Below are 25,026 nucleotides of genomic sequence, written 5' to 3'. Positions count from 1 at the left end.
AGTTCTATGGCAAGTGATCTGTAGACAAAAAGCCAGGAAGAGTGAGAAGAGAGGCTCTGAGGAGGATGGAGGGGATCTAAAAGCAAGTGTTGTGTAAGAGTTGAAGGAAGGAAGGCAGCCCTAAGGGAGAACTGGGGTGGGGTGGGGGGCAGTGTTCTTGGTAGGAGGAGGCCAAAGCAAAAGTCGGAAGTGATGACCGGCTTGGGCTGTGGTACAGTGAGGAAAAGGCCAGCCTAGTTGGAAGAGTGAGAAAGGAAGGGTGTTGGGAGCTGAGTCAGTCCTAACACTCCCAGGCCAGAAAGTAATAACAATTCTGCATGCCAGGTGTGTCGTCTGCCTTGCTCCCTGCATTCTCCCCACAGCAGCAAGGCAGGGGTTGGCGAGCTGCCACCCACTCCTGTTTTCTGTCATGAAGTGGTACTGAAACACAGCCATACTGCTTCACTACCTATTGCCTGTGGCTGCGCTGCTGTTTCAGCAGCAGAATTGAGAAAGCATACAGAGTCGGAAGCCTTACGTCTGGTGTTATAGGAAAATCTTCCTGATCCCTGCTGCACTTTACAGAGAGGAACACGGAGGCAGAGAGGTTACATTAATCGCTAAGTCCAGACAGCTAGTAAGTGGGAGAGCCGGGATTCGAAACCATATAGCTTGAGCAGAGGGTTCATAGTGTACTTTTAAGGCCTGTGCCAGGGCTTGTCCTCTGAGGAAGATGAGCGCCAGGCAGGATTGTGAACAGAGGGCACTAGATGCCCTAGCAGTTCTCGAGGCTCACCCTATGGCTGTTGATTGAGAGTGGCCCCCAGGTGGTTGTTGTCTGGGTAAGTGATAATGGTCTGGGCCAGGGCAGGTTTCCTGCCACCTGCCTTGTCTCTTCTCATCTGCTGTAATCATGCCGTTGAGTTCTCTCCTGCTTCTGCCTTCTCTGGCCCCTCAGTTCCTCTCTCTGGGGTTTCAACTTCTCCTTATCTTCCTGCTGTTCTCAGGCCCAGGGGCCCCTGACTCGCTCCTCCACCAGGGACTATCCCGGAGGAAAGACAGTGTAAGTGTGGAGCTTCCTTTGCCTGTGGGTTGAGTACAATTGGTGCCACTGGTGGAGAGGTGCGTGGGCCCCTGGGCCCTTCCTGCCTTTCCCTAGATCTGGGTGTCACAAAGGGTTGAGCTGGAGGGGAACTTACTTGGCAGTGACATGCCATTACTGTCACGAGCCTTAGGAGTGGAGACACTGCTGTGAGGCCTGGCCCCAAGTGGCAAACACAAACCAGGCCACACCATCATGGACTGAGGTCCTTGCAGCCCCATGGGGATGTGGGATGTAGATGTAGCACATGGATGAGCATGCACATGTGCACATACACACCCTGACAGGGATGAAACATGGCTGGTGCCCCACAGCACATAAACTCACCGACCTCTCAGAGCTGAAGCAGACACAGGCACCCTGCAGGACTGGGGATACGTGGACTGTGACACCTGTCAGCATCACAGTCCACACAATACACAGAATCAGAGTGTTACCCAATTGCATAATCAGCCCAGCTGTGGAGCTTCAGACTTCAAAAGCAAAACTGTCACACAAATATATTCCACAGGGTCATGGTCACCACATACCAGACATGGATTCAGACAGTGTCACACAGACACATCAGCATTAGAACCCCATCAGGAAACAGAGCCACCCCCCCCCCCCCACACACACACCGTTACACAAACATTCTCCATGGGGTCATGGTCATTGTGTCACAGTCTCAACCAAACACGGAGGTTTAACATTGCAATTACAGGTGGCCAGTGGGTCACAGCCACTGTCTGACATATCACTGCCACCACCACTTTTAGCCTCGGGAGTCCCACAGGGGCCCCAGACAGACACACCCCCCACCATTGCTGTGGCCCTGAAGCTGGGCGCGGCTGAAGTGCTGGCCTCACCGCAGGGCCAGGGCCGCCTGGCCTTCCAGTGACACAGCCCGCCCACCTGCCCAAGCTCCCAGCCTCACACTAGCTCAGCCACCCACCAGGCACAGGGAAATGCAAAGTGTGTACTCCACGCGCGGTCCCTGTCCTGCCACTCTGGCACCCTGTCGGTGGGTCGCTGGGTGGCCTGGCCCAGTTGGGACACGTCTGCCCCACCCTCACCATCCTCAGGGGCTGGGCCAGGGATTGGGGCGCTCCCCCCTCCTTGTAAGGCCCCGCCCCACCCTGCAGGCAGCCTGAGTTGTCGGGGGAAGTCGTGGGGGGAGCCTGGGTTCCGGCTGGAGCCTGGGCTTCCCGTCCAGCCCCCACTACAGGAAGCGGACAGGAGGCCAGCGCAGGCCTTTCAGCCCCCTTCCTCGGACAGACCTGAGATGGGGTCGACAGGAGTGGGGGAGGGGTCAGGGAGCAAACGGAAGCCCCTTTCTCCTTAAACCTGTGGATGGCAGAATGCGGGTGTTTTGCTTCTAGTGTGAATGTTGAAGTGTTCAGGATGTGGGTGTTTGTGTCTGCAGCTTTGGGGATAGCTGTCTCTAGCATGGTGTTGGGCTCTAACTCAGCAGCACAGTATAGATGGTATCCTCAGTGTGTCCTCAGCTTGTGTTCAGCTCTGTGTTTGTGGCTTGCTGTCTTTCTGGTGAGTGCTTTTGCTGTGTTGTTTCTGCCCGATAAGCTGGGGTACTTTCTGTGGGTTCTGGCACTGTTTGACTAGTGCATATATACCAGTGGGTTGCATATCCACGAGTGTCTAAATTTCTTTCAAAATCTTCACTGTTACTCTCTTGGTATAAATTTGTGCTTAGTGTACATCTGATTTGAAATTTTTGGTTTTTGGTACCGGGACTCGAATACAGGACCTTGTGCTTGCCAGGTAGGCACTGTGCCACTGCTATATTCCCAGCCTTTGAAATGTATTTTCTGCTTGTTTATGAGTGTGTGAGAAAGATGTTTTCCAGGAAATGTGTATTTTCTTAGATGTGAGCTGTTTTTGGTGCACATGTGTGACAGTTTCCAGTGTTTGTGTGTCTGAGTTGTTTTTTGGGGGTGATGGTGGTGATGGGATTGAACCAGGGCCTCACATAGGCTAGGTAAGCGCTGTGCCACTAAGCTGCACCCTAACCCCTGGGTTACGTTTTGTGATGAGTGCTTGCATTGCTGGTATGCTGAGCACTTTTGTTTCCCAGATGATGTATCTCTGTGGTGTCTCCCCGGCATGCTCAGTGGCTCTCTCAACATTGCTGTATGACAAGCTGTACTTATAGGTGTGGCCTGTCTCTGTGTGTGTCCATCCTGAAGACTGGTGTTCTCATCCTGTGTGGGCATCTCCAAGCAGGAGTCTCATTGGTGTCCCCACCTGCAGCCTGGTGACTTGTGTGTAAAGGACTCTGTGGGTCATCTTTGAGGGCACTGGAGGTAGGTGTGGGGCTGCACTGTGTGCTGGTATCTTCAGGGAAGGGGAATCTCACGTGTTCTCTGGCTTCTGTGCTGAGTGAGTAGAGCTGTGTCTGCGGCATCTCTTGCTGTCTGGTGCCACGCTGGCTCAGGGCTGGCTGTGGCAGCGGGCAGGGCAGGGCAGGGCAGGGCAGGGGCTGTGGTGGGCACTGGCCCTGCGCCCAGCTTCGGTATAAATATCCCCAGGCTCCAGTGGCTGTGTTTACTCGGCCCCAGGCTGGGGGCGGCAGCAGCCCAGCAGGTCCTGGGGGTGGGGGGTGACCAGGCCACAGTACAGACATTTCCTTCTGGCCAGACAGGCCCAGTCTTGTTGTCCCCTCCCTGGTGGGGGTGAGATGATGACCCCTCATTCTGGGCTCCCAGGGGCCATCAGTGAAGCTCTGAGTTGGATGTCCCAGATGGGATTCCCAGGAGAGAGAGATGTCAGCAGCAGAGACCGGAAAAAATGAGGTCTATGGCATGGAGACGAGGGAGAGCTGGATGGGGAACAGGTTTCCTAAGATAGTCACCGGAGCTGAGAGCTGAAGTGAGAAATGACAAGGGAGTGAAGAGTGAGAGTGGGGAGAGCAGGTAGAGGTGGAGGGAAACTGAGGGAGGAGAGAGGGCTCAGGAACTCAGAAGGCAGAGTCCTGACAGCCAGAGACAGAGAACAGACCAGCGAGAGAAGATGGCACAGAGACAGAAGATCAAAAGAAAATGGAGAGAAGCAAAAGACAGTGAGGGACAGGCCGGGACCTCAACAGAGAAAGGAGCCGAGGGAGGCGGAGTTAGCTCCAGCTCTGGCAGGATGCACAGAGGTGTGGGACAAGGGGGTGGGGTGGCAGCCAGCACAAACTGCCAGGGCCACGACACACAGGAGACAAGGGAGGTAGGGGCCGGATGCCCACGGAGGGGCTCCCGTCCCTTCCCTGATTCAGCCTCTCCACCCACCCCATCCCCAGAACTGTGGGGGTTGCTCTGAGACTGTACCCAGGGGGTGTGTCTCAGAGTGGATCGTCTGTCTCCACCTCTCTTCCTGTCTCCTCATCTAATCCCTGTCCCTGTGGCGGGCTCCACCTCTGTCTCTTAGCTACAGACACTCCGTCTCGAACTTCTGACTAACCCTGATTCTGACTCAATTGCTGTGCCTCTCATCTCTTTTAAAAGTTGCATAACCAAATTTATGTATGGTGAAGTATATCAGAAACAAATTTTTTTTTGTCATTTTCCTTTTTTTTTATTTTGTCTTTTTCCTTTTTATCGGTACGGGGGATCGAACTCACGACTGCCTGCTTGCAAGGCAGGCCCTTATGCCGCTGAGCTAAATCCCCAGCCCCCAAATTTAATGATTGAATCAAAGACCAATCAAAAGTATGTACCAGTAACTATAGCTGTCACTGAGAACATGAACGTGGATATCTGAGGCAAATGTCTTCAGTCCTGGAGATCCTGTCTGGACTGTCTTCAGCCTCATGGTTGTGTGCTGCTCGGGGACATGGAGTCAGTAGTACTGGATGCACCTCTTCCTGGGACGGTGTGGTGACCCAGCAATCTGAGCACCCCCGACCTAGACGAGGATGTCTTGGTCCCATCTGGTGGGCAGTGTCTGGCAGTGCGCTAGCCATCTTCCTACACACCTGCCTGCTCTTACATCCCCCCCTTAGTCTGTGGCCTAACATCTGACATGCTGGCTTGCAGACAGGTTTCTAGCACTTGGTTCCCATCCCAGCCTGGCCTCTGAGGCCAAGCGACCTTGGGAAGCACATCTGTCAGGGCCTCCTGTGGCATCTGTGAAACAGAGTTGATGGTCTCTAGTTCAAGAGCTGTTCCAAGGCTGCCTCGTGGTGTCAGGCATGTCTCCTGGGCTCAGCGCAGGACGGAACTGCTCTGCAGCTGAAGCTTTCACTATGTAATAATCCCTCCAGCTGCAAATCCCTCTGTGTCCTTCCAGCTTTCACTTGCCTGTCTGGTTTTGATTCCGGTTGACCGAGGGCAGAGTCCAGGTCTGGGGTCAAGAGGTGCTTCTCAATGTCCTTCAGTCACGGACAAGGCAGGATGCCACTGTGTCTCATAGGACTGAGGGGTTCCAGGACCCACGCTTGCCAGCCCCTGGCCTGTAGCTCCCCCTGCCCTGCTCACAGCGGCCAGTCTCTTCTGTGTCTGCTGGGGGAACAGGGCCCAGGCGTGGGGCATGGGAAGGTGGGACGCCTGGGTTCCCACAGGCTATGGCTGAGTCACAGGCAGCCATCTGGCTCCCATTAGCCTGGGGCGGCAGGGGGCTCAGTGGGGCGGGCCCTGCGGCTGGCTGGGGCAGGGATGCTGGGGCAGCCTGCGTGTGGGATGACTCAGGACCCATGATAACAGCCTGTGCACATTCGGGGAGTGTAAACAGGAGAGGGAAACAGGCAGAGGAAATGAAGGAAAACTGTCTGGGCACAGGGGGCCAGTGGAGGACAGCTCCTCTTCTCTGCCCCTGCTTACCCCCAGGCTAGCAGCCTATGATCCCCAGTTATGCTCACAGGGAGGCTGCACTATTCAGCAGTTAAGGATCTGCTGCCCAAGGCAGTCAGGCCTGGGGAGACTGAAACCCAGAGAGCTAAACTTGAGACAGAGAGGGACAGAGACAGCTGGGAAAGGAGTGGAAATGTACAAGCTGAAAGGACAGGCCCAGAGAACAAAGCAGAAGGTGAGACGGGAACACAACACCCTAGGCAGGTGGTGCTGAGGCGGGAAGTGGCACAGACCCAGACAGACCGTGGAAGAAGACTGAGGTAGCCTGTGTAAGGGAAGAGCTGTTCTGGGTCCCACTACAGCCACCCTGAAATCAAATGGCCTGTTCTAGCCATGACGGGCCCCACTGGCTGGCCTTGGTGTCTCGTTCATCCTGGACTGGACCTCCTGTGGGGACAAAGCCTAAGGAATAGGGAGAGAGATGGAGGGAGGGGGATAGAGGGGGAAATGAATTGGGGAGCAGAGTGGCCAGATACCGGGAAAAAAGGCAAAGGAGATGAGACAAAAGAATAAACCAGAATAACAGCAAGAAAAAAAAAAGAAGCAGGTGATGGAGAGAATAAGGGAAAGAAAGAAAGGGAGGAGGGCTTGTAAACAGGTAGTGGTATTGTTTCAGAGAAGACCAGACCCAGGCAGGCTAGTGGGATGTATGCATATGTGTTCGTGTGCCCTGATAGCCCCCAAAGAGTTGCTGAGCTGGCCTGTCTGTCATCAGCTGCTTGGTGGGGTGGGGTGGCCATGGGGGCTGGCTAGAGGGGGGCAGCTGTCAGTCCCCATCCAGCTCTGGGCTGGGTGCATCCTCTGGTTCCTCTTCATCAAAGTACTTCTCCTCTTCATCCTGTGCTACAATGTCCAGGTTGTCGAAGTCGGGATTGTCATCCACTGTGCTGCAGGGGGAGGAAGGAGGCTGTCAGGGGCGCTGGGAAGCCAGGTCAAGCGCTAAAGGATCCCCAAGGCCATGTGCTGGCAGCTGCCTGTCACAGTTGACCCTCAGAGGGGATATTAGGCTTTTCAGGGCTTAAGAACAGAAGGAAACATTTTCCAAGTAGAGACCTTACAAAAAAACCTTGACTTTTGGGGCTGGGGATTTAGCTCAGTGGCATAAGCGCCTGCCTTGCAAGCAGGCAGTTGTGAGTTTGATCCTTGGTACCGATAAAAAGGAAAAAGACAACCCCCTCCCCTTTTTTTTAATTGGTACCAGGGATCGAACTCATGACCACACACTTGCAAGGCAGGCACTTATACCGCTGAGCTAAATCCTCAGCCCATCCTGACTTCTCTTAAAAGCAGTATGTGACAGAGGGGCCTACATTTGTGGGACAAGCATTGGAATTTTGTCCCTAAGGGCATGTTAACCTTTAGATTGTCCTCACCTTGTCTTGTTACTGGTAGAGATGCTAACCCTTTTCCTCAAAGACAATCCTTGGAAGAAAGAGCACCTGACCCACCCGGCCTAGGATGGGAGAAGGGGCCCTGGTAAGAAGCCCTGCTGGGCGCGAGGCCCACTGCCCTTCCTTACTGCTCCAAGGAATGTGGTGCATTCAGTCATTTAGGCCTCCTCCCTTCCTCTCCTGCAGGTCAGTGCTTAGATGTCACCCCCTCAGAGAACCTTGCCTGACCCAGTGGGCGCTCCCTTTCCTTCTCCTTGGGTTTTCCACAGCCCCATCACCACTAGACAACAACTCACTCTCTGTCCTCCTCTTTGGTGTGGGTGTAAGTGCCCTCCAAGCAGCAAAAGCCTTACATTGGATTTGTTTCCAGCTTTGACCCCAGGGCCTGACACAGCAGACACTTTGCATACATTGAGTCAGTGACCAGCTGAGGGACATGTCTGGGAGGCTGACAGGACAAGGGTAGGTTTGCACCACTTTGTTTTGTTTGCTTTGGTTTTGCTTTTACTTTTTTTTGTTGTTGTTGTCTTTTTCCTTTTTATCGGTACCGGGGATCAAACTCACAACTGCCTGCTTGCAAGGCAGGCGCTTATGCTGCTGAGCTAAATCCCCAACCCCCTGCTTTTGCTTTTTTGAGACAGGTCACATATAGTTCAGGCTGGGCTCAAACTCATGGTGAGCCTTTTGCCTCAGCCTCCTTACTGCTGGGGTGACAGGCATGCACCACCATGTGTGGCAAGGTAGCACTCTTTTTTCTGTGGCACCTGGTTAGGAAGTGGCAATGGTGCCAGTTCACTGAAGCACCTTACAGGCTGAGAGCTGTTGCCCACGTTGTATGTGAGAACCCAGGTTCAAAGAAGCTCCCTGCTGGCAGGGGTGGATCTTCCACAGTCAGTTCTAGAGCTACAGGATCAACAGTAGGCCAGCAATACTCGTCAGTGTGTGCTGATTATAGGCTGGCCTGGTGGCAGTAGTAATTACAGTCCCCATCTTACTGAGGCACCCACTAATGGCCTATTTGTGGCCACAAAGTTTATGTGTCATTAGGGCTGGATTTGAAACCCGGGAGTAGTCTCTGCTACCAGGCCCCATGTTTGGGACCAGGAGAGAAGACTGTCTCAGATGATAAACTCATTTATCTTTGACTCTGATACTGCACTGTCATGTTCTTATCCTTGTGGCAAAATCCTTTTCCAAAGCAGGTAGTCCATGTACCCCTTACCCCAGGTTATTGTAGAAACACCAACAATTTTCACTCTGAGCAGAGAGGAGCATGGTGGTGGCAAACACACTACAGGCTGCTCCACACTGGATGGCAACCCTGCCCGAGAGTAATCACTGTGGCATGAGGTGGTTTGGAAGCCCCAGGAAAGAAGCTGGGTTTCCTGGCTACATATGAAGGCTTGGGGTAGCAGCATCCTACCAGGTCACTACCACTAGCACAATGGAAATGTTTCAGCATTTTATCAAGCTAAATGTCACTCTGGCTCATTCCCTTTCTTACAGCTGAGGGCTAGAGGCTCAGATGGACTGAGGCTTAGATGGGCAAAGTTAGTCCAAGTTCATCTCTCAGCCTTCGATTGATCTCAGCCAGGCTGTCTGACCTGTCTGCTGTCTGGGCCCACCTCCTGGAACTGCTGCAGGGCCATCAAGACCCTCCCTGGACATGGATGGGATATACATGGGATCTGTACATGGCCTAGGGCTGGGGGAAGGGGACACAGAGCCCAGCAGCACCTGTAGTCAAAGTCCCCATCCTTGCCATCTAGGAAGCGCTGGTGCATCCGGCTGGTGAATTCCTCTCGAAGGATCAGCCTCTCCTCTGAGTCAGGCACCCAGGCCTCTGACTCTTTGCCTGACCTCTGGTCTGTGGAGGGAGACAGCAAGAAAGGGTGATTTAAATGTGAGTTCAGATAGCTGCTTTTGTATCTCAGTGGTAGAGCATTTGCCTAGCACATGGGAGGCTCTGGGTTGGATCCCCAGTATAGCAACAAATACAAGGAAACAAATGCCCCAAATCCCAGAGAACTGCTGTTTCCATGACCCACCCCACGCAGTAGTAGAGGGAATACAGCAGTGACTGCAACAGTCCAGGTCCCTGTCCTTCAGGGGTGCACATCAAAGACTTAACGACAAGGCAGAATTCTGGAGACTATACCAGGGGCAGGACCAAGACATGAAGGCAGAGGAAAGCCAACATTCATTTCTGCAGAAGGAATGAAGATCATACCAGGCCTTGGAGCAGTGCAGGGAAGGGATGCTAGGGAGACAGGAGGGTCTTGAAGGATGGAGGGTTGGGGCTTGGCCTGGTGCCATGGAATGGAGGTGGGAGGCATCCAGTTTCTGCTGCTGGTTCTCACCTTCCTCATCACTGTCCTCCTCTTCTTCCTCTTCCTCCAAGCAAGCCTCTTCCTCCTCCTGCTGCTGGAGCAGCCGCTGCTGCAGCTCCCGCTCTTGATAGGACTGAAGCAGCAGATCGGAGAGTGGGCAGGTGGGTTTGCTGGGGGAGCCAGGTCTAGGGGGCTGAGGGACTGGTGTACGGGTGCTGAGCTCCTCCTGGGTGAGGTACTGCCCGATGTACTGCTCATACAGCAGGGGGGCCCGGAACCGCATCTGCTCATCACTGAAGTATTCACCCCCTGCAGAGGAGAGCTGCATGGGCATGCTTGGGTGGACACATGCATGTGCATGCACACTTGTGTGCATGCATTCAGATACAGAGGGAAATACGTGCAGGCACCTGAGGTCATGTGGACAAGAGTACTTACCCCTGTGCTGATCATGTGCATGTGACCAGGTCTGCATCTGCCTGTGTATTTCATGTGTCCAAGGATGTGTGTGCACAGTTGCATATACAAACATGTTCTTCTGTATCTGTAGGCATGCTGCCTACAGGTACTTGTGTGTCTGGGAGTTGGTATGTGGGACAGCAGACAGGCTGTACATGTATGCAGGTTGTGTGTGCCTGTTTGTGGAGCTTGTTTGGCTGTCAGCATACACATCTAGACTTGCCTGCACTGTTGGGCACATATGTGCATTCACCCACATGTATCTGACATATGTGTACACACACTAATGCCAGGTGAGGCGTCATCTGCCTGTGTGTGTGCGTGCCTGATGGTAGCTGGGCTGCCTTGTATGTGGATATGTGCACAGGAGATGGCAGGCCTCAGCTCGGACCTTTCCCCAGTGCTCCTCTCTGAAGCTTCCCTCAGCTGGGCTGGTGTCTCCATCCAGGTCTTCTCTCCTGGCTGCCTGTTCTTGCAGAAGCAGCTCTGTCCCTGGGGATAACAGTTAAACCTGCCCCCGGCCTCTCCCACACAAGTAGCTTAGCCTGCCTTCAGAGCCCAGGCCTGTAGTCCTCCTATAATCCTGGCCACTGCAGCACTATGGTCTGTGACTCTCCCTGCCCTGTTGGCTTCCCCAGTCCTGCCCTCACCATATCCCATCTTTGAATCATCTACCATATTAGGTTTCTGTCCTGCCTCCCGGCTCTGGCAGGTTGGGGTCTGGCCTGGTGCCACGGAACAAAGTAGAGGTCCCCTGGAATGTAGTGACAACCCTCTCTCCTTTTGGGCTCCTCAGTTTCTCTCCCTCTTCTGTATCTCCATCTTTCTGCCTGCCTCAGCCATTTGTTTTCCCTGCTTTCTTAGTGTTTGTCAGCTTACTCTACCACACTCTTGTTCCTCTATCTGTGCCTGTGTCTTGCACTTTCTGTATCAATCTCTCTAAGTTTGTTCCCTGAACTTACTTAACTCATTTTCTGCCTCATCTTTTAACTTTGATTTTTCACATGATGTTTTCAATGATGTCCAGGTCAAAAAAATACCTATGTTTTTCTTCTTGGTTTTCACATTTTGTTCAGGAAGGTCTCTGCATACTCAAGGCCATAAACATATTTCACTTGGTTCCCACTGGTGTCTGGTGCCCACGGTGTTTGTTGTGGGGTCAGGACCTTGTGATCCATTAGGACAATGAATTATCACAATGCTGTATTCTATGTGTTTAGTCTACTTCTAAATGGGCCACTTTTGTCTACTCCTAAATTCTGATCTCTTCTCACTGTGTACCCCGTCTCCTTTCCAGTTCTCACCTGTACCCACATCTCTTGCTGCCTTCCTGCACATTCCTATCTGTTTCTGTTTTTTTTTTTTTGTCTTTTTCATTTTTATCGGTACCGGGGATCGAACTCACGACTGCCTGCTTGCAAGGCAGGTGCTTATGCCGCTGAGCTAAACCTCCAGCCCCTCCTATCTGTTTCTGTCTCTTTATCTCAAAACTTTTTTTTATAACTGGGCAGGCCTATAATCCCAGACCTCTGGAGGCTGAGACAAGAAGGATTGCAAATTCAAGCCAATCCAATTTAGCAAGACCTTCAATTCCAAGTACTGTAAAAGCAAAAATCAGAAAACAACTTTTCTCCTAGGTCCTGTTTCCACTTTTGTATCCTTGTTTCTCAGTCCCTCTGCCTCTGTTCCACCGCCCCACTAACTTTCCATCTCTGCTTCAGTTTTCCCTCCCTCTCCATCTCACACCCACAAGCCCCTCACACCTTGGATGAGCTCACGAAGGGCAGCATAGCGCCGGTTTCGCAGGCGGGTGCGTAGGGTGCGTGGCCGGGCAGTGCCCTGCCGAGCCACCTCAGCGCAGTAGAAGTCAGCACGATGGTCACCACGTAGGTGGCCAAAGCAGGCCAGGTGTTCCTCTCGGAGGCCTGTGCGGAAGCGCTCCAGGAACACCAGCGGCTTCTCGTGGTACAGCTGCCGCAGGATGGCCACCTTCTCTTGCTCCGTCAGGTCAGGCTCGCCTTGCTGCTGGCTGCACACAGGCAGGCGGCTGGCAGCCACAGCATGCAGCATGGCATTGACTGCTGCGTTCTCAGTTCTGGGCTCGTCACTGTCCAGGGCCCCTGGTGTGCTCCCCGCTGCTTTCACTTTTTCCTGTGGTTTAGATGGAACTGATACCTGGCTGAGCTCCCCCCAGTGCCCAGATCTGGGCTCCAGGCAGCCTGGAAATGGGGAGATTAATTAGTTAAGGGATGGGAGTGGAGGAAGGGGAAGGAAATGGGTAGGAAGGAGGCAGGCACTCACTCAGTTCACATTTACTGATCACCTACTACATTCTAGGCTCTGTACTAGGTCCCAGAGAGACCACAGTAAGGAAAAGAATGACATTTTAGTGGCAACACTGCCAACTAATAACATAATTACTGAAAACTTACATTGTGTAAGGTGTATCCCTGGCTATGCAAAAAAAAAAAAAAAAAAAGTAAATAGGGAATGATGGATGGCTGCAACTTTAAACAAAAAGTCAGAGAAGGCTTTGCTAAAGAAGTGACATTTGAGTAAAGATCTAGGTGGGAAGGGATTGAGACTTGTCAAATGAGTAAGTTCTAGGCAGAGGGGACAGCCAGTGTAAAGACCCTGGAGACTAACTTACTGTTTATCCAATTCTTTGCCTTTTCTCTTACTCACATACCTAGGAATACATTCATTAGTTTGTTTACTCATTCATTCTCCTGTTTTACACACTCACACCAACCACTTCAGCAACTTTATTTTGATTTTTTTGGTATCAGGAACTGAACTCAGGACCTGACGCTTGCCAGGCAGGCACTTATGCCCCTAAGCTATATTCCTGGTCCTTCAGCAACTTTAAATCTATGCAAGGTCCTGAGCCAGGCAATTCAGAGGACTCATGGAAGAATTCAGTCTGACTCTTGCCCTCAAGGAGCACCGAATTTGATGTAAGAAACAATCAAGATCAAAGATCATACAAGCAAAGATAACAGCAAAGGTGGGAGCTAGGCAAATCTTGGTGAGAGTTGCTTTCCAAGTGTGGTGGGAACTGCAAGAGGAGGAAATAGGTGAAGGCAGAGAGCAGAGACAACTACATTAGGGAGGAGACAGGGGGATAATGGCTACCTCATGGTTTCAAACACTGAGATAAGACTGAGCAGGGCTCAAAAAAAAAAAAAAAAAAAAAAAAAAAAAACTAAAAGTATTAAAAAAAAAAAAAAAAAAGAAAAAAACACTGAGCAGGGCTGTGGAGCTGTGGAGGGGCTGTGGAGGAGGGCCAGGGCGGCTGAAGAGGAAGAACTGGGAAAATGCTCATGAAGCTGAGGGGGCAAACCACGAGGCTGGCGGTTGAGAGGAGACGGAGGCATCCAGCATAAGGTCCAGGACTCTGGCTTAGGGGATGATCAAACTGTTCCTGAGACAGTAAAAGAAATGCAAAGGTTGGTTTTGGGAATGGAAGGTATGAGGGAGCCAGGGGACACTCAAGGGGAGGTATCTGAGAGACTGCTAGGACACAGGCCAACAGATTGCTCAGGAAAGAAGTGCCGGGTGAGAGAGGCAGAGTTGTGGGTGTCATCAGAGCCAAGACAAGAATTAAAGCAGAGGGAAATGAAAGGTGGGTGTAGGGAAGGTGAGAGTGGTAAGGCATGTAAGAGATGATTGTAGGGGGCCTAGGAAAAAACACCACACAGATGGGAAAGCATATGCTTGTGAAGGTCACCTCCATCCCTGGAATCTTGACAGTTACTGTAAATGGTGGTAGGGGGAAGAGTCTCCACAGGCTTTTAAAATGGGAGAGATTATCCCGAATAATCCAGGTGTGGTTTAGATGCAAGTGTTTTTTTTTTTTTTTTTTTTTTTGGGGGGGGGTCTTTCTGAGATAGGGTTTCATTATGCAGTTCAGGCTAGATTTAAACTCACTCTGTAGCCCAGACTAGCCTTGAAACTTATATGATCCTCCTGTCTCAGTCTTCAGAGTGCCACCAGTTACGAGAGTTCTAAAAAGAGGTTGAGAGCAGCATGGTGGCATATGCCTGAAATCCTAGGTACTTGGGAGGCTGGAGGTGGAGGACTGCAAGTTTCTCTTTTTTTGGCAGTGCTGAGGACTGAACCCAGGGCCTTCATCTATACTACATTCCCATTCATTCATTCAAAGTTATATACCCTGGCCTCCTATGGAGGCCTCTAAGTTAGAACCCAATCTGGGTAACATAAACCTTGTCTAAAAAAACAAAAAAGGCTGAGGAAGAGCTGACACACAAAGAACAGAAAGCAGTATGAAGGTAGAAGCAGAGATCGGCATGAGGCCACGAGCCAGGAATTCTAGAAGCCATCACTGGCTGGCAGAGGCAAGGAGTAGAGGAGAGCACATACAGTACCAAAGCCAGGGAATACATTGGTATTGCCCCAGTGCTACTGATTTCAGACTTCTGGCCACCCTGTTTATGTTTAAGCCCACCCAGTTTATGATAATTTGTTATAGCAGCCAGAAGAAATAAATGCATGGGCTGAGAAGGAGGCACCTGAGAGACAATAGGGTAATTGGAGAATGGTGTCACAAAACTAAGGGAAAAAGTTACAGGCAGGATGGAGAGGTCAATGACATCGAGTCCTCCAAGTAATCTAGCAGGAAAACTGGACAGAGTGACTGTTTACTGCAAGTGGGGATAAGTCACTGAGGACCCTAACAACAGCAATTCTAAAGGAAAAAACTAGACTGCAGTGGGTGGGAGGAAACAAATTAACATGACTCTTTGGAGAAGACAGATAATGTCTGGAAGTCAGCTTAGGACCAAGGGAAAAATTTTCTTTTGTTCAGAAAATACAATTGGACTGCGAGTGTAACTCAGTGGTTAAGAACATGGTTAGCATGTGTGGGGCCCTGGGTTCCATTCCAGCAGTGAGAAGTAAAAAATTAAACAATAAAATTTTATTATGAAAAATTTCATACACACAAAAGTAGGGTGAGCTGGTACTCCTCCCCCACATTCATATACCCAGCGTCCCCTTCCAACGATGACCAGTTCTTAGCTAGCCATGGTGTAGTACTGGGTATTAAATCCTGGGCCTCAGCTCTTGAGCAAAATACTCAGCCTCTTTTCATTTTTATTCTGACACCGTCGTGCTCAATCTCAAAGTTGCTCAGGCTAAGCTCAAACTTGTGATCCTTCTGCCTCAACCTCTCACAGAATGAGGCGATTACTGGCAGATGCCCAGCCCCACTGGTGTTTCAAACAGCTTCTCAGCCACATCTCATCCCACATAAGATTACTTTGGAGCAATCGGACAAATTGTAAAATGAGAAAAAAAATTAGATATTCATGAGAAGACACCAGAATAATGAAAAACATTGAAGATGCAAGGGAGGGCCAAAGGAGATCACAGAAAAGGAGTAAGGACTTGAGGCAGACTGGATTGCGGACTTTGGGGGAAGGGGAGTTAGAAATGTGGAGCGGTTTGTCAGTCTGAAATAAGCAGTTTGCATGGGATAGGAGGAAGGTCGCTGGAATAATAGGAAGGCTAGCCTGGCAAAAGGGAAAGCTCAGTTTGTCACAGGGAAGTAACCTGAGATGAAGAGATGGCCTGAGATCGTGGGAGTATTGGCCTAGGGTAGGAAAGAGGTTTGTGTTTACTTGAGAGTTAGCCCAGGACATGGAAAGGGTTGAGGTGAGAAAACCTTAATTTCAGGGGGAAAAAATGAAGGTCAGGATGCAATAAAGGAGGCGGCAACAGACAAGTGGTGAAGAGGACAGGTGGGGCTGAGAGCAAATGTCCCGCCTGACCTAGCGCGGACGGGGGAACCATTTCTTGGTGACACCGCAACTGCACCCACTCGCTATGACTGCGGTCAACATCTCACCCTCGTCGGGTTCCTTCGCTTCCTTCGCCGCCACCGCCTCCATCCTGAATCTCTCCGACGTGTCAACTGCCGAACTGAGACCAGCGCACCACCTTCGACTCTACGCACTCAGTAGCCACTTCCGTCTGTGCGCGCTTTAAGAGTCATATGCTCCACTGCGTCCGGGCACTAAGGTTCCGGTTCCTCGCCGGATCTTCCTATGCGCATGCGTGCATCTCTCGAGGCCCCACCCTCAGCCAGAAAGGCAGGCAGTTAGCACCTCCTACTTGAACGTGGAGAACCAGGAGACTCAAACCGTGGTTTATTTGTTCGCTGCTATTACTGCAGCTCCTAATGTGCTTAATATTGGGGAAAGGCGGTCTAGTAACTAATCTCCAAGAGGTGGAGCTATCACTCAAGTTTTGCTCATTTTTAGAATTCTATCACTTTCTTTACAAGCAACATTTAGAAGCCTTAACTCATCAGTCCTTGGGTGGCAGGAGATGGATGATGGAATCAAGTATAGAACTTACCATTTTGTGTTCCCACAACCTGGTGCTAAACACACATTTAGAGGAAGAATTTTGGTCCTGATTTGCAGAGCAGACCAGGCCTGTAAAGACAAACGAATGGCCAGACCTCTGATGGACCTGCTTGTGGTCTGAGGGTTAGGTACTCCAGTCTGGGTTAGACTAGATGTCTTTCCGGAAGGGAAGCCTAAGCTAAGGCTTGCTAAGCAGAGTCCCTTAAGGGCCTCAGGATAACTGGCATGGATAATTCTGATTATGACAAGCACTTCAGTATGGCTGGGGAGCAAAAAGGGGTGCTAACTTGAAGGCCATGATAGGGCTCTTAAGGGTTCGGATGTCTCACTAGTGTTTAGATAAAATCCTAAGAACAAAGCAGATATTCATACATTTTTTATGCTCCACAAAGTATTTGACTCTCAAACGAAAGAACCATTGATCTGAGTCTGAAATATGGATCAGAGGAGAGGTGAAAGCCTTCAAGGTCACCAGGTACCAGACCATGCAGGGACTCCTAAGCCTTATTAAATGGCTTGAGCTTCTTTGTCCTACAGGGTTTGAACCAAGGGATCAAGGTAACGGACTGGAGAGCTCTGAGAAGGCAGCTATGATAATCCAGATACTGGCTGAGAACAGGCAGAACGAGATCTCCATGTGAAGGATCTAAAGCTGGGTGTGCTTCATCCTGTAGGTGGGAACTACATTGGCATATTAAGGCCAGCAGAGGGCACTAATGGCCCAATGTAGGTACCTGCTGCAAAAGATCTCAAGACTACAGGTCCTGAAGCACTGCAGCTTTTCTGAAGCAGGATCACTTTTAGCTGCTCAGGGCCCATCTCATGTTCAGATGCACCAAATGAGAGCTTGAGTTTTTTTTTTTTTTTTTTCTTGAGACAGGGTCTTACTACATAGTTCAGGTTGGCCTTGAACTCATACTCTCCTGCTTCAACATCCTGGCATGCGCCATCACCCTGACTCCTCCCTTTCACAAGGTTCCGCGGTCCTATGAGGCATATGTGAGGTCTGAGCTCTGTCACTCCTGTACCCTGGCATTTGTCTCTCCAGGGCAAGAAAACACCATGTACAGGGAATGGAAAAAACGAAGCTGCTAAGGCAAGAGGTTGATAGGCTGTGGAGGTGCAACTAACAGCTCATTTCCTGTTACTTCCCAGGAAGCACTCCTCTCACCATCTCTGTGCTGCTACTTTCTGACGATAGATGTGCAATCCTTACAGAGGGGGAGCTTTGAGAGAACCAGGATTTCCACAAAGGACTACCTTGGCCATACTACGCCTCCAACAATGTCCAGGACAGTTGAAAAGACATCCAAAGCATACTAGTAACGAAGCTCCTGAAGTCCAATAAGCCTGGGGCAGGACTGAGCTGCACAACCAGCCAACATACGGCTCTGAGTACAGCAGCCCATCTATCCCACTGGTCCCACCTGTCCCTCTGCCTACAGGACCTGTTTGGTGCCTTCTACTAAGATATTCTTGAAGGGATTTGGGACTGACAGACAGATGACCACTTAAAAAACTATCAGTTGGGCTTGGTGGTGCATGCCTGAAATCCTGGCACTCAAGAAGCTGAAGCAGGCCTGAGCTACACAGGGAGTTGAAGGCCAGCCTGCCATACAAAGAGAGACCATCTCAAAAAAACCCAATCTAAAACAACAAAAAAAAAAAAAACCCAAAAATTACATAGGAACACTTTGTCTCAAGAAGCCAAAGGAAAGCAAAGCAAATCTCCCCGTTACTATATTTTAAACTGGAGCTTTCGGTTAAAGGGATATCCTTAGCACTAAAATCTGGGACAGGAACACAACTCCCTCAGTGTTTAACAAATGAGTAAATCATTTCCCCTTGCAGAAGTTCCCACCCCAATTAAAGGCCAATTGCAGTTACACTTTAGGGTTTTAACCCTGCTTCCTTCCTACAAGGAGGTGCCATGTCATTTATTGAAAGAAAACAAAACAGGGCAAACACATTTCTTAGTTAAGTGCAGTTTGTTAAAATCCTGTTAAAACATTCGGGTCAAGGGGAAGTAATAATCAGAGGATCATGGTAGGAAAAACTGAGATCTGGCTCCTGGGAGAGCCCTGAAGAGGGTGCATTGGGGGAAACTGTATTCTAAGGGGAAGGAGCCCCCACCTTTTACCCTCTCACCCGCTTAATCCCACCACAAACTACCAAGACACCTGGAATAAAAGGTTTCAAGTTCAATAGTCACACTCTCTCCAAATACAAAAAGCAGTTACAATTCAACTGAACACAGAAGCTTGTGTGCAAAGTTACGGGGAACTGAGACATCATATAAAAAGTTAGGTTAAAGATGATTCTGTGGTTTTCTGTGTTTTGTTTTGTTTTGAGGGTGTGGCTCTTCCCCGGTCATCTGAACTCAGCAAAGAAACGGTTATTCTGACGAAATATCAATGGTGGACTGACAGTAAAAACAGACAAGTTCTAAAAATAAAAAATAAAAGCATAATTACCAAAAAATATGACACTGCTTCCTCCCTCTGCATTTTACTTTTTAAACTTTTAAAAAAATTTTTGATTTTGTTTTTAATCCTGAAAAGTAGACAGTAAAACAGCTTCTGGGAGAATTTACAACCAACTGCATGAGGGTCTGGGAAGCTGAGGGACTAGAGCAGATTTGGGAGGAGTGAACAGGAAAAGCTCTTCCCTTCAGTCACCATGGCCTCACCATGTGACGAAGGGAGAGGGATTCTTTAGTCAAAATGGAGATGAGACGGAAGAGGAAGTGGGAGATACAAACAGAAAATAAAAGGTCACTGTGGCCTGTTTAAATTCAGAGAAAAATGCCTGGCTGTGTGTGGGAAGAAGCCCCTCAGAGGGGAGGCAGTGGGCTGAAGGGAAGCAGCCCTGGGATGACCCCAACTCCAGCACCAGAGGACCTGGTGGGGGTAGAGGAGGGGCCAAGGTAGGCGCTGGTGGAGGAAGCCGGCAGGGGCCTCCAAGAGCCTCTTGACACAGTGGCTACTACTGTGTGCTTGTGCCACCCTGTGTGCTGCCGGAGTAGCTCCCATAGTCGTAGTTCCCGTAGTACGGTGGCCACTGGCCCTGGTTTTGATAGTACTGGTTCCACTGCTGAGCATACTGTGAAAAGACACCAAAAGCACAAAGTTGTCCTCTATCCATCCCACATGTAATTCTTCCCCTGGCCCACCCTTATCTCAGGCAGAAATGGGCGACAAGCACAGACACCTGAGTCCAATGAGAGAGAAATCAACCCAGTGCCCTTTCAAGTATCATATTCCAAATTAAAACAAAAAAATAAAACCACCAGGTAAGGTGGCCTGCATTCAGTGCACCCTGGCCATGGTGCTGAAGCAGGATTTGGAAGCCTTTCTCTGCCAGCCTTTCCCCTTTCTGCTCACCGCACTGCAGACAAGGTAGACAAAGTTATTTAAAAACTAGTGCAAGCACGCTGGATCACCCTTAATGCAAGTTTGGAAATACAAACTGAGGAAGGGCCCCTGAGAATCTCCCCACCTCACCAGTGCCTTGTTACCTACCTGTTGATACTGGTTATAGCTGGGTTGGGGGTAGGTCTGTGCAGTGGGAGGCGGTGGTGGGGTATAGGGGGCTGGGTTGTAGCCACCATAGCTTCCATAGTTGTAGGCAGGTGGTGGTGGAGGTGGAGGTGGTGGGGCTGTGTAGCCCTGGCTGTAACCTCCCTGGTTGTAAGGTGGCTGGCTGTAACTTGGCTGGAAAATGGAGAAAAAGACAACTCTGAAAAAGCCAGCTTACAACTGGGATGGAGAAAGGGCCTTTGTGAGCCATTAGCCCAAAAAGATACTTCCCTGGTGGAAGTGTTTGGAGCAAGGAGGTTAGTCAGCTCTGACATGGTATAACAAAGTAAGTTGAAGAGAAAGACATAGGGTCAGTCTGGACTCTAATCCCAGTGGAGACAGCAAAGAAGCACGATACATGGAACCTCTTTAAAAAAAAGGCAGTGCTACAGTTCAAATCCAGTGTACTAGGCAAATACTTCAGCAGTGAGTTACACAGCTAGCATCTCAGTTTCATTTTCTGTAGAATGAGAATCACAACAAACTGGCCCTTTCTGACTGTATTCAGAGCTTTTGTGTACAAAAGACCAGTGCTTAATAAATGATGGTAGTTGTCTGTGAACATCTGCTGAGAAACTGTGGTGACAACCTGTGAAGTACTTTTCATGTACAGGCTGTACTATAAACTCATTTAATTTCAGTTAGGGTTTATATTTAGTACCCCCCACCAAACATGTGCTCACAGGTAGGTGCATTATGGGGACTTGGTGAGAAGAGACAAGTTACTGGGTATGTGGCCTGAAGTGTTTTATCTCCCCAGCTCCTACCTTGATTCTCTGCTTTCCCTATGTGCCACGAAGTGAACAGGTAAGCCAAAACAATAAACTTCTCCTTAAGTTGTGTGTTTCAACTATTCTCTCTCAGCAATGGAAAATGACTTAAAATACATGTCAAAACTCTTAGGGTAAAGTTCATTAGCTCCACTGTAGAAGTAGAACCTGAGACTTAAGGTGAAATAGTTGAGCCAAGGCTATATAATTAAAACCAACCAACCTCTGGATTTTCCTACTCACAGAGCCTTAACTACTAAGACACAGTGCAACCAACTCTTACAACAAATCTCAGAAATGTCCTACTAATATCTTTAGTTCTTTACAGGGAAAATGAGACCCAGAAAGGTGAAGATGACTGTCAGCATCACAAAACCTGGAGATTATGGGGCTAAAAGTTTCAAGTCATGTCTGCCCAACTCCTGTGTCTAGTAAATTTTCTGGGTAGATTAGAATCTGGGAATCACCAGTGGGCTAGCTGTTCCCAGGCCTGGCACATGAAAGATGCCCAGGAAATGGATGGACGATGAATGGAGACTACTTTGGTTAGCAGGTTGTGTACCATAGCCCTACTGATAACTTTCTAAGACCTGAAACAGAGTCCAGAGCTGCTCAGGGATGAAGCTCCTGGTGGAGAAGACACGTCCCTGCAGTCTTTGGATCTCTGGTCTCTACTCCTGAGGACAAAGAAACACAGTCCTTTTCAGTAGGACAAGAGATGACTCCACCTGAGTGCTTTCTTGGGGATTCAGATGAGGCCAGCAACACAGCCATGACAGATGTACCTGTGCTGGAGGTACTGAGGCTTACAACTTACGCCTGGGGTGGGGGGAGTGGGAGGTTATAGACACAATCAATTTATTTCTAGGTTGAGAAGTGATCTGGCAATTCTAGAGTACATTGGGGAAGGGCAAGTAGAACCAAACATGCATCAGTGATTGCCTTACACTTGCTTCCTCTCACTTGCTCAGGTTTAATAACTATGTGCACATCTGAGTGCAAATGTGTGCACATGCCCTCACCTGTGGAGGGCTGTAGCTGCTGACAGTGGGGGTGCTGGTATTGGCGCCTGAGCCAGGGATGTTGCTGTTCTTGTTATAGCTGCCGGGCCCTGGAGGGTTCCGAGCAGGGCTGTAGCTGGGTGGTGGCGGCGGCTGCTGTGGCGGCGGCTGTGGTGGCGGTGGCTGCTGTGGTGGCGGCTGTTGTTGGGGGGCCCGGCTGTAGCTGCCTCGGTTGTTAGAGTTGTTGTTATCCCGGTTGTTGTTTCCCCAGCGATTCTGGTTGTAGCCACCGCCTCCACTGCGGTTGAAACCTGCATTGGAGAAATCCAGATGAGAGGCCCCATCATTCTCAGTATGCTACCTCAGGACTGGGCTACCTTATGGCTGCTGTGGCCACATTGCACTTTAACTGAGCAGGAACAGGAGCTCAGTTAAAGTGAACATATAATATATCTGGCTTCTCTAGACCCCAAGACACTCCCCTTGTCCCACCCTGACTATTCTAGGTCATCACTATCTGCTGACATATTTGTTTTATCCCCTGGACTGTGAGCCTGGAGAGGTAAAGGAGAAGTTTCCATTCCATCTGACCATCTCAAGAGTTGTTCAGCAAATTAGAAAAAGATGTTCAAACAATGATGGTAAGCACTGGGCAGACACACACAAGTTGGATCTGGTCCTCTTCCAGTGTGGCCAAGTGGGATGCCCACTCATGTGCCTGTATTGTTTTCTGGGCCTGGAACTCTCTCCCAAGGCCAACTCCTCCTGGACCTGAGGTGCTTTGCTTAGACCTCAGTTCCTCAGGAGGCCTTTCCTGAGCCCTGCTGCCTCCTACAGTCTGCTAGGGTTCACCTGAGCTAGCCCATTAAGCTATTTGGGTCATGGCTATGTACCCAGAACTATCCAGCACTCGACTGAAACAGAGTGGGGCACAGGACATGTTTGTTAAATTGTTCACAATTTACTTTACTTAAGAAGAACATGGGGCTTTAAGATCATTTGAATCCCAGCACTGGATTTAGCTAGGTGATCGTGGGTACATAAAGTCCTCTAAAGCTGTGTCTTCATTCACTTTAAAACCAAAATCCAGTTCTAACATTTGCCTTGTGCTAGGTCCTGACCTGGGCCCCAAGGACTCCATTTCCCAAGGACCTCATGGAGGCAGAGGAAGGCCTAAAAAATAGCACTGTGACATGTGAATGGACAAAGGGTTTCAGTAGTAAGGCCAGGGTAATGGGCTAGAGGAAGAGCTTCTTTAAAGTCCTAATCTGAAGCTCAGTAAGTTTCAGCACTAAATGAACAGTCTTCAAAATGCAACCCCAACCCAAGGGAGAGCTGTATGACATGTCTCACCTCCTCGGTAGTTGTTTCCTCCACCACTTCCTCCTCCTCGATTTTGGAAGCCACCTCGGTTGCCTCCAGGGGGACCTCGGTTGTCATAGCGCTGGAAACCACCGCCACCGCCACGGCCCCGGAAGCCACCTCCTCGGTTGTCAAAGCGCTTTTCAGGGGGTGGTCCAGCCTTGCGGCCTTCCTCATTGTACTGCCTCACCAGTTTGTCTGCTTCTTCCCGCTGAAGCTCAATGAACAGAACCTCATCTAGGAAGTCGCCTACGTCAGGCAACGTGAAGTTGGCTAGGAGGAAGGGAAAAAGGGATAGGTCAGTATCTTTTGAGGTCTGGTCTCTTCTACTCCAACACTGGCATCTATCTTAGATATAGTGAATACAGTAGTAAATGAAAGAAAACAGGGTCCCAAAGACTCAGCTTCTCTGACAACTGCCAGTGGCTAAAAAGACCCATCTAGAAGACATGGATAAGCCCTACCTAAGCATGGCTCCCCTCCACGCTCACCCGAGGGAACAGGTCAGGCAGTGACACGCATCTCTATTTTCACAGAAGAGCTTGCCTTCAAATGGTCTCAGCTCAGCCAGTGGTTATCAGAAGCAGGTGATGGTGTGGGACTTTCATCTTTAGATTCTTCTACTCCCTTTTAACCCACCCAGTCTGAAAGCCCTACCAGAGATAGACAAAAAGCTTGGCCATTCTCAGCTTTAGGATATAGGAAAGGGACAAAAGCAGAAGCAGAGAGAGAGAGAGAGCAAGGTCACACAAATGGAATAATCAGGGATCTAGTAGGGATACAATGAGTAAAGGGGCTTTTCTCTTAAGGACCCTGTTGGGATAGCCCTCTGTGAGTCACTATTGCCTACCTTTCATTTCTAAGACCGCATGATCTGGGACATCCTTCCCTTCCTCGTCGGTTCGCTTTATTGTCCGGTCTTTTAGATCCTCGTCAGTGGGGCAAATTACAATAGCTTTACGCTGGAAGCCTTCAAATGGTCTCATTTTTCGTCTTTGGGCTGACCCATAAACATTTGTCTAGGGATAGGTAATAGAAGAAGCAAAGATGGTACATTAACGGTTGTTTTTCTCTTGAGGGGTATTATGTAGGCCAAGGATGGGCAGTGCTTACCAGTGGTTCCTCCCAACTAGACATTTTGGGAACTGCTTTGCCTCACTTTGATGATTCTTGTATTTGCTCTGGCAAATGAACTTAGGAAAAGTGGCTGTTGACAGACCTAGGGCAAGCAATTGCTTACCAGCTGGGCTTTGTTCTTCAATTCAATTAGTTCTTGGTACTACACTTTACAACTTATTTTTCCTATTTTAGTTACCTTGTTTTAATTTACTGTTTTTAAAATTTACTATTTTTTAAAAGTTAAATGCCTTTTCCCTACTCTAGAAGTAATACACACTCTGGGTAAAAAAATTCACAGTGCAAGGTACAAAATTTAGAGCAGGAAACTCTGCTAGTACTAGCCCTACTTACTTCTTGGCTGTAACTTGTACTGAATTTCTGAAGTTCTTTTTTTCTGAAATTCTTCTGTGCAGTTTTTCAGTGTCTATACAATGGACAGGCAAATTAACCAGTCCTTTTGGATGGTCAGGTGAAGAATGTTTTTAACAATGCTGTAGTTTTGGTCCTGTAGTTTGGTCCTGTAGTTTTGGTCTACTTGGTCCTTCTGAAACATCATCTAGGTTGTAAGGAGGCTGTGCTTTTGGTTAAGTGCAACTCCTGTGGTTTCCATTCCTTTCTGAGAGGCAGGTATCTCCTAGATGGGTACTGGTGTGGAAAGCTGTCCTACATGTGCATGCAATGGGGCAGTATAAGCAACAGACTCTATTGACC

At 49.6% G+C, this 25,026-nt stretch overlaps 2 protein-coding genes across 10 annotated transcripts in view; both read right to left on the bottom strand.

Annotated features, from left to right (window-relative positions):
* Positions 1 to 4,613: 4,613 nt before the first annotated feature.
* Positions 4,614 to 18,484, bottom strand: Ccdc97 (coiled-coil domain containing 97). Its single transcript, XM_003462025.5, has 5 exons — positions 15,963 to 18,484; positions 11,857 to 12,312; positions 9,665 to 9,943; positions 9,042 to 9,171; positions 4,614 to 6,800 (listed from the first exon to the last, which is right to left on the bottom strand). The coding sequence occupies exons 1-5, from the start codon at positions 16,003 to 16,005 to the stop codon at positions 6,680 to 6,682; spliced, it is 1,029 nt and encodes a 342-aa protein (XP_003462073.1). The 5' UTR covers positions 16,006 to 18,484; the 3' UTR covers positions 4,614 to 6,679.
* Positions 18,485 to 18,671: 187 nt separating this feature from the next.
* The window catches only part of Hnrnpul1 (heterogeneous nuclear ribonucleoprotein U like 1), a 33,737-nt gene continuing 27,382 nt past the window's right edge, over positions 18,672 to 25,026 (bottom strand). For all 9 annotated transcript variants that reach the window (XM_013159496.3, XM_063252805.1, XM_023567608.2 and 6 more), the window contains 5 exons: positions 24,047 to 24,215; positions 23,188 to 23,469; positions 21,856 to 22,145; positions 20,007 to 20,198; positions 18,672 to 19,587 (listed from right to left, as the gene is read on the bottom strand). In XM_013159496.3, coding sequence (XP_013014950.1) covers positions 19,471 to 19,587; positions 20,007 to 20,198; positions 21,856 to 22,145; positions 23,188 to 23,469; positions 24,047 to 24,215 — 1,050 coding nt within the window. In that variant the 3' untranslated portion in view covers positions 18,672 to 19,470. The remainder of the gene's footprint in view (positions 19,588 to 20,006; positions 20,199 to 21,855; positions 22,146 to 23,187; positions 23,470 to 24,046; positions 24,216 to 25,026) is intronic.

Source organism: Cavia porcellus, unplaced genomic scaffold, assembly GCF_034190915.1.
Source record: "Cavia porcellus strain 051 isolate PalLab524CR breed Dunkin Hartley unplaced genomic scaffold, mCavPor4.1 scaffold_7, whole genome shotgun sequence".
Classification (NCBI taxonomy): domain Eukaryota; kingdom Metazoa; phylum Chordata; class Mammalia; order Rodentia; family Caviidae; genus Cavia; species Cavia porcellus.
The sequence above is the reverse complement of the archived record's forward strand: the minus strand, read 5'-3'. Positions and strand labels throughout refer to the sequence as shown.

Coding starts and splice junctions, on each gene's coding strand:
- Ccdc97 (XM_003462025.5), bottom strand. CDS start 16,005: ATGGAGGCGGTGGCGGCGAAGGAAGCGAAGGAACCCGACGAGG. Junction 12,313..15,962: donor AGCGAAGGAACCCGACGAGG/GTGAGATGTTGA, acceptor CCCCATTTCCAG/GCTGCCTGGAGCCCAGATCT. Junction 9,944..11,856: donor CCTTCGTGAGCTCATCCAAG/GTGTGAGGGGCT, acceptor TCTCCTCTGCAG/GGGGTGAATACTTCAGTGAT.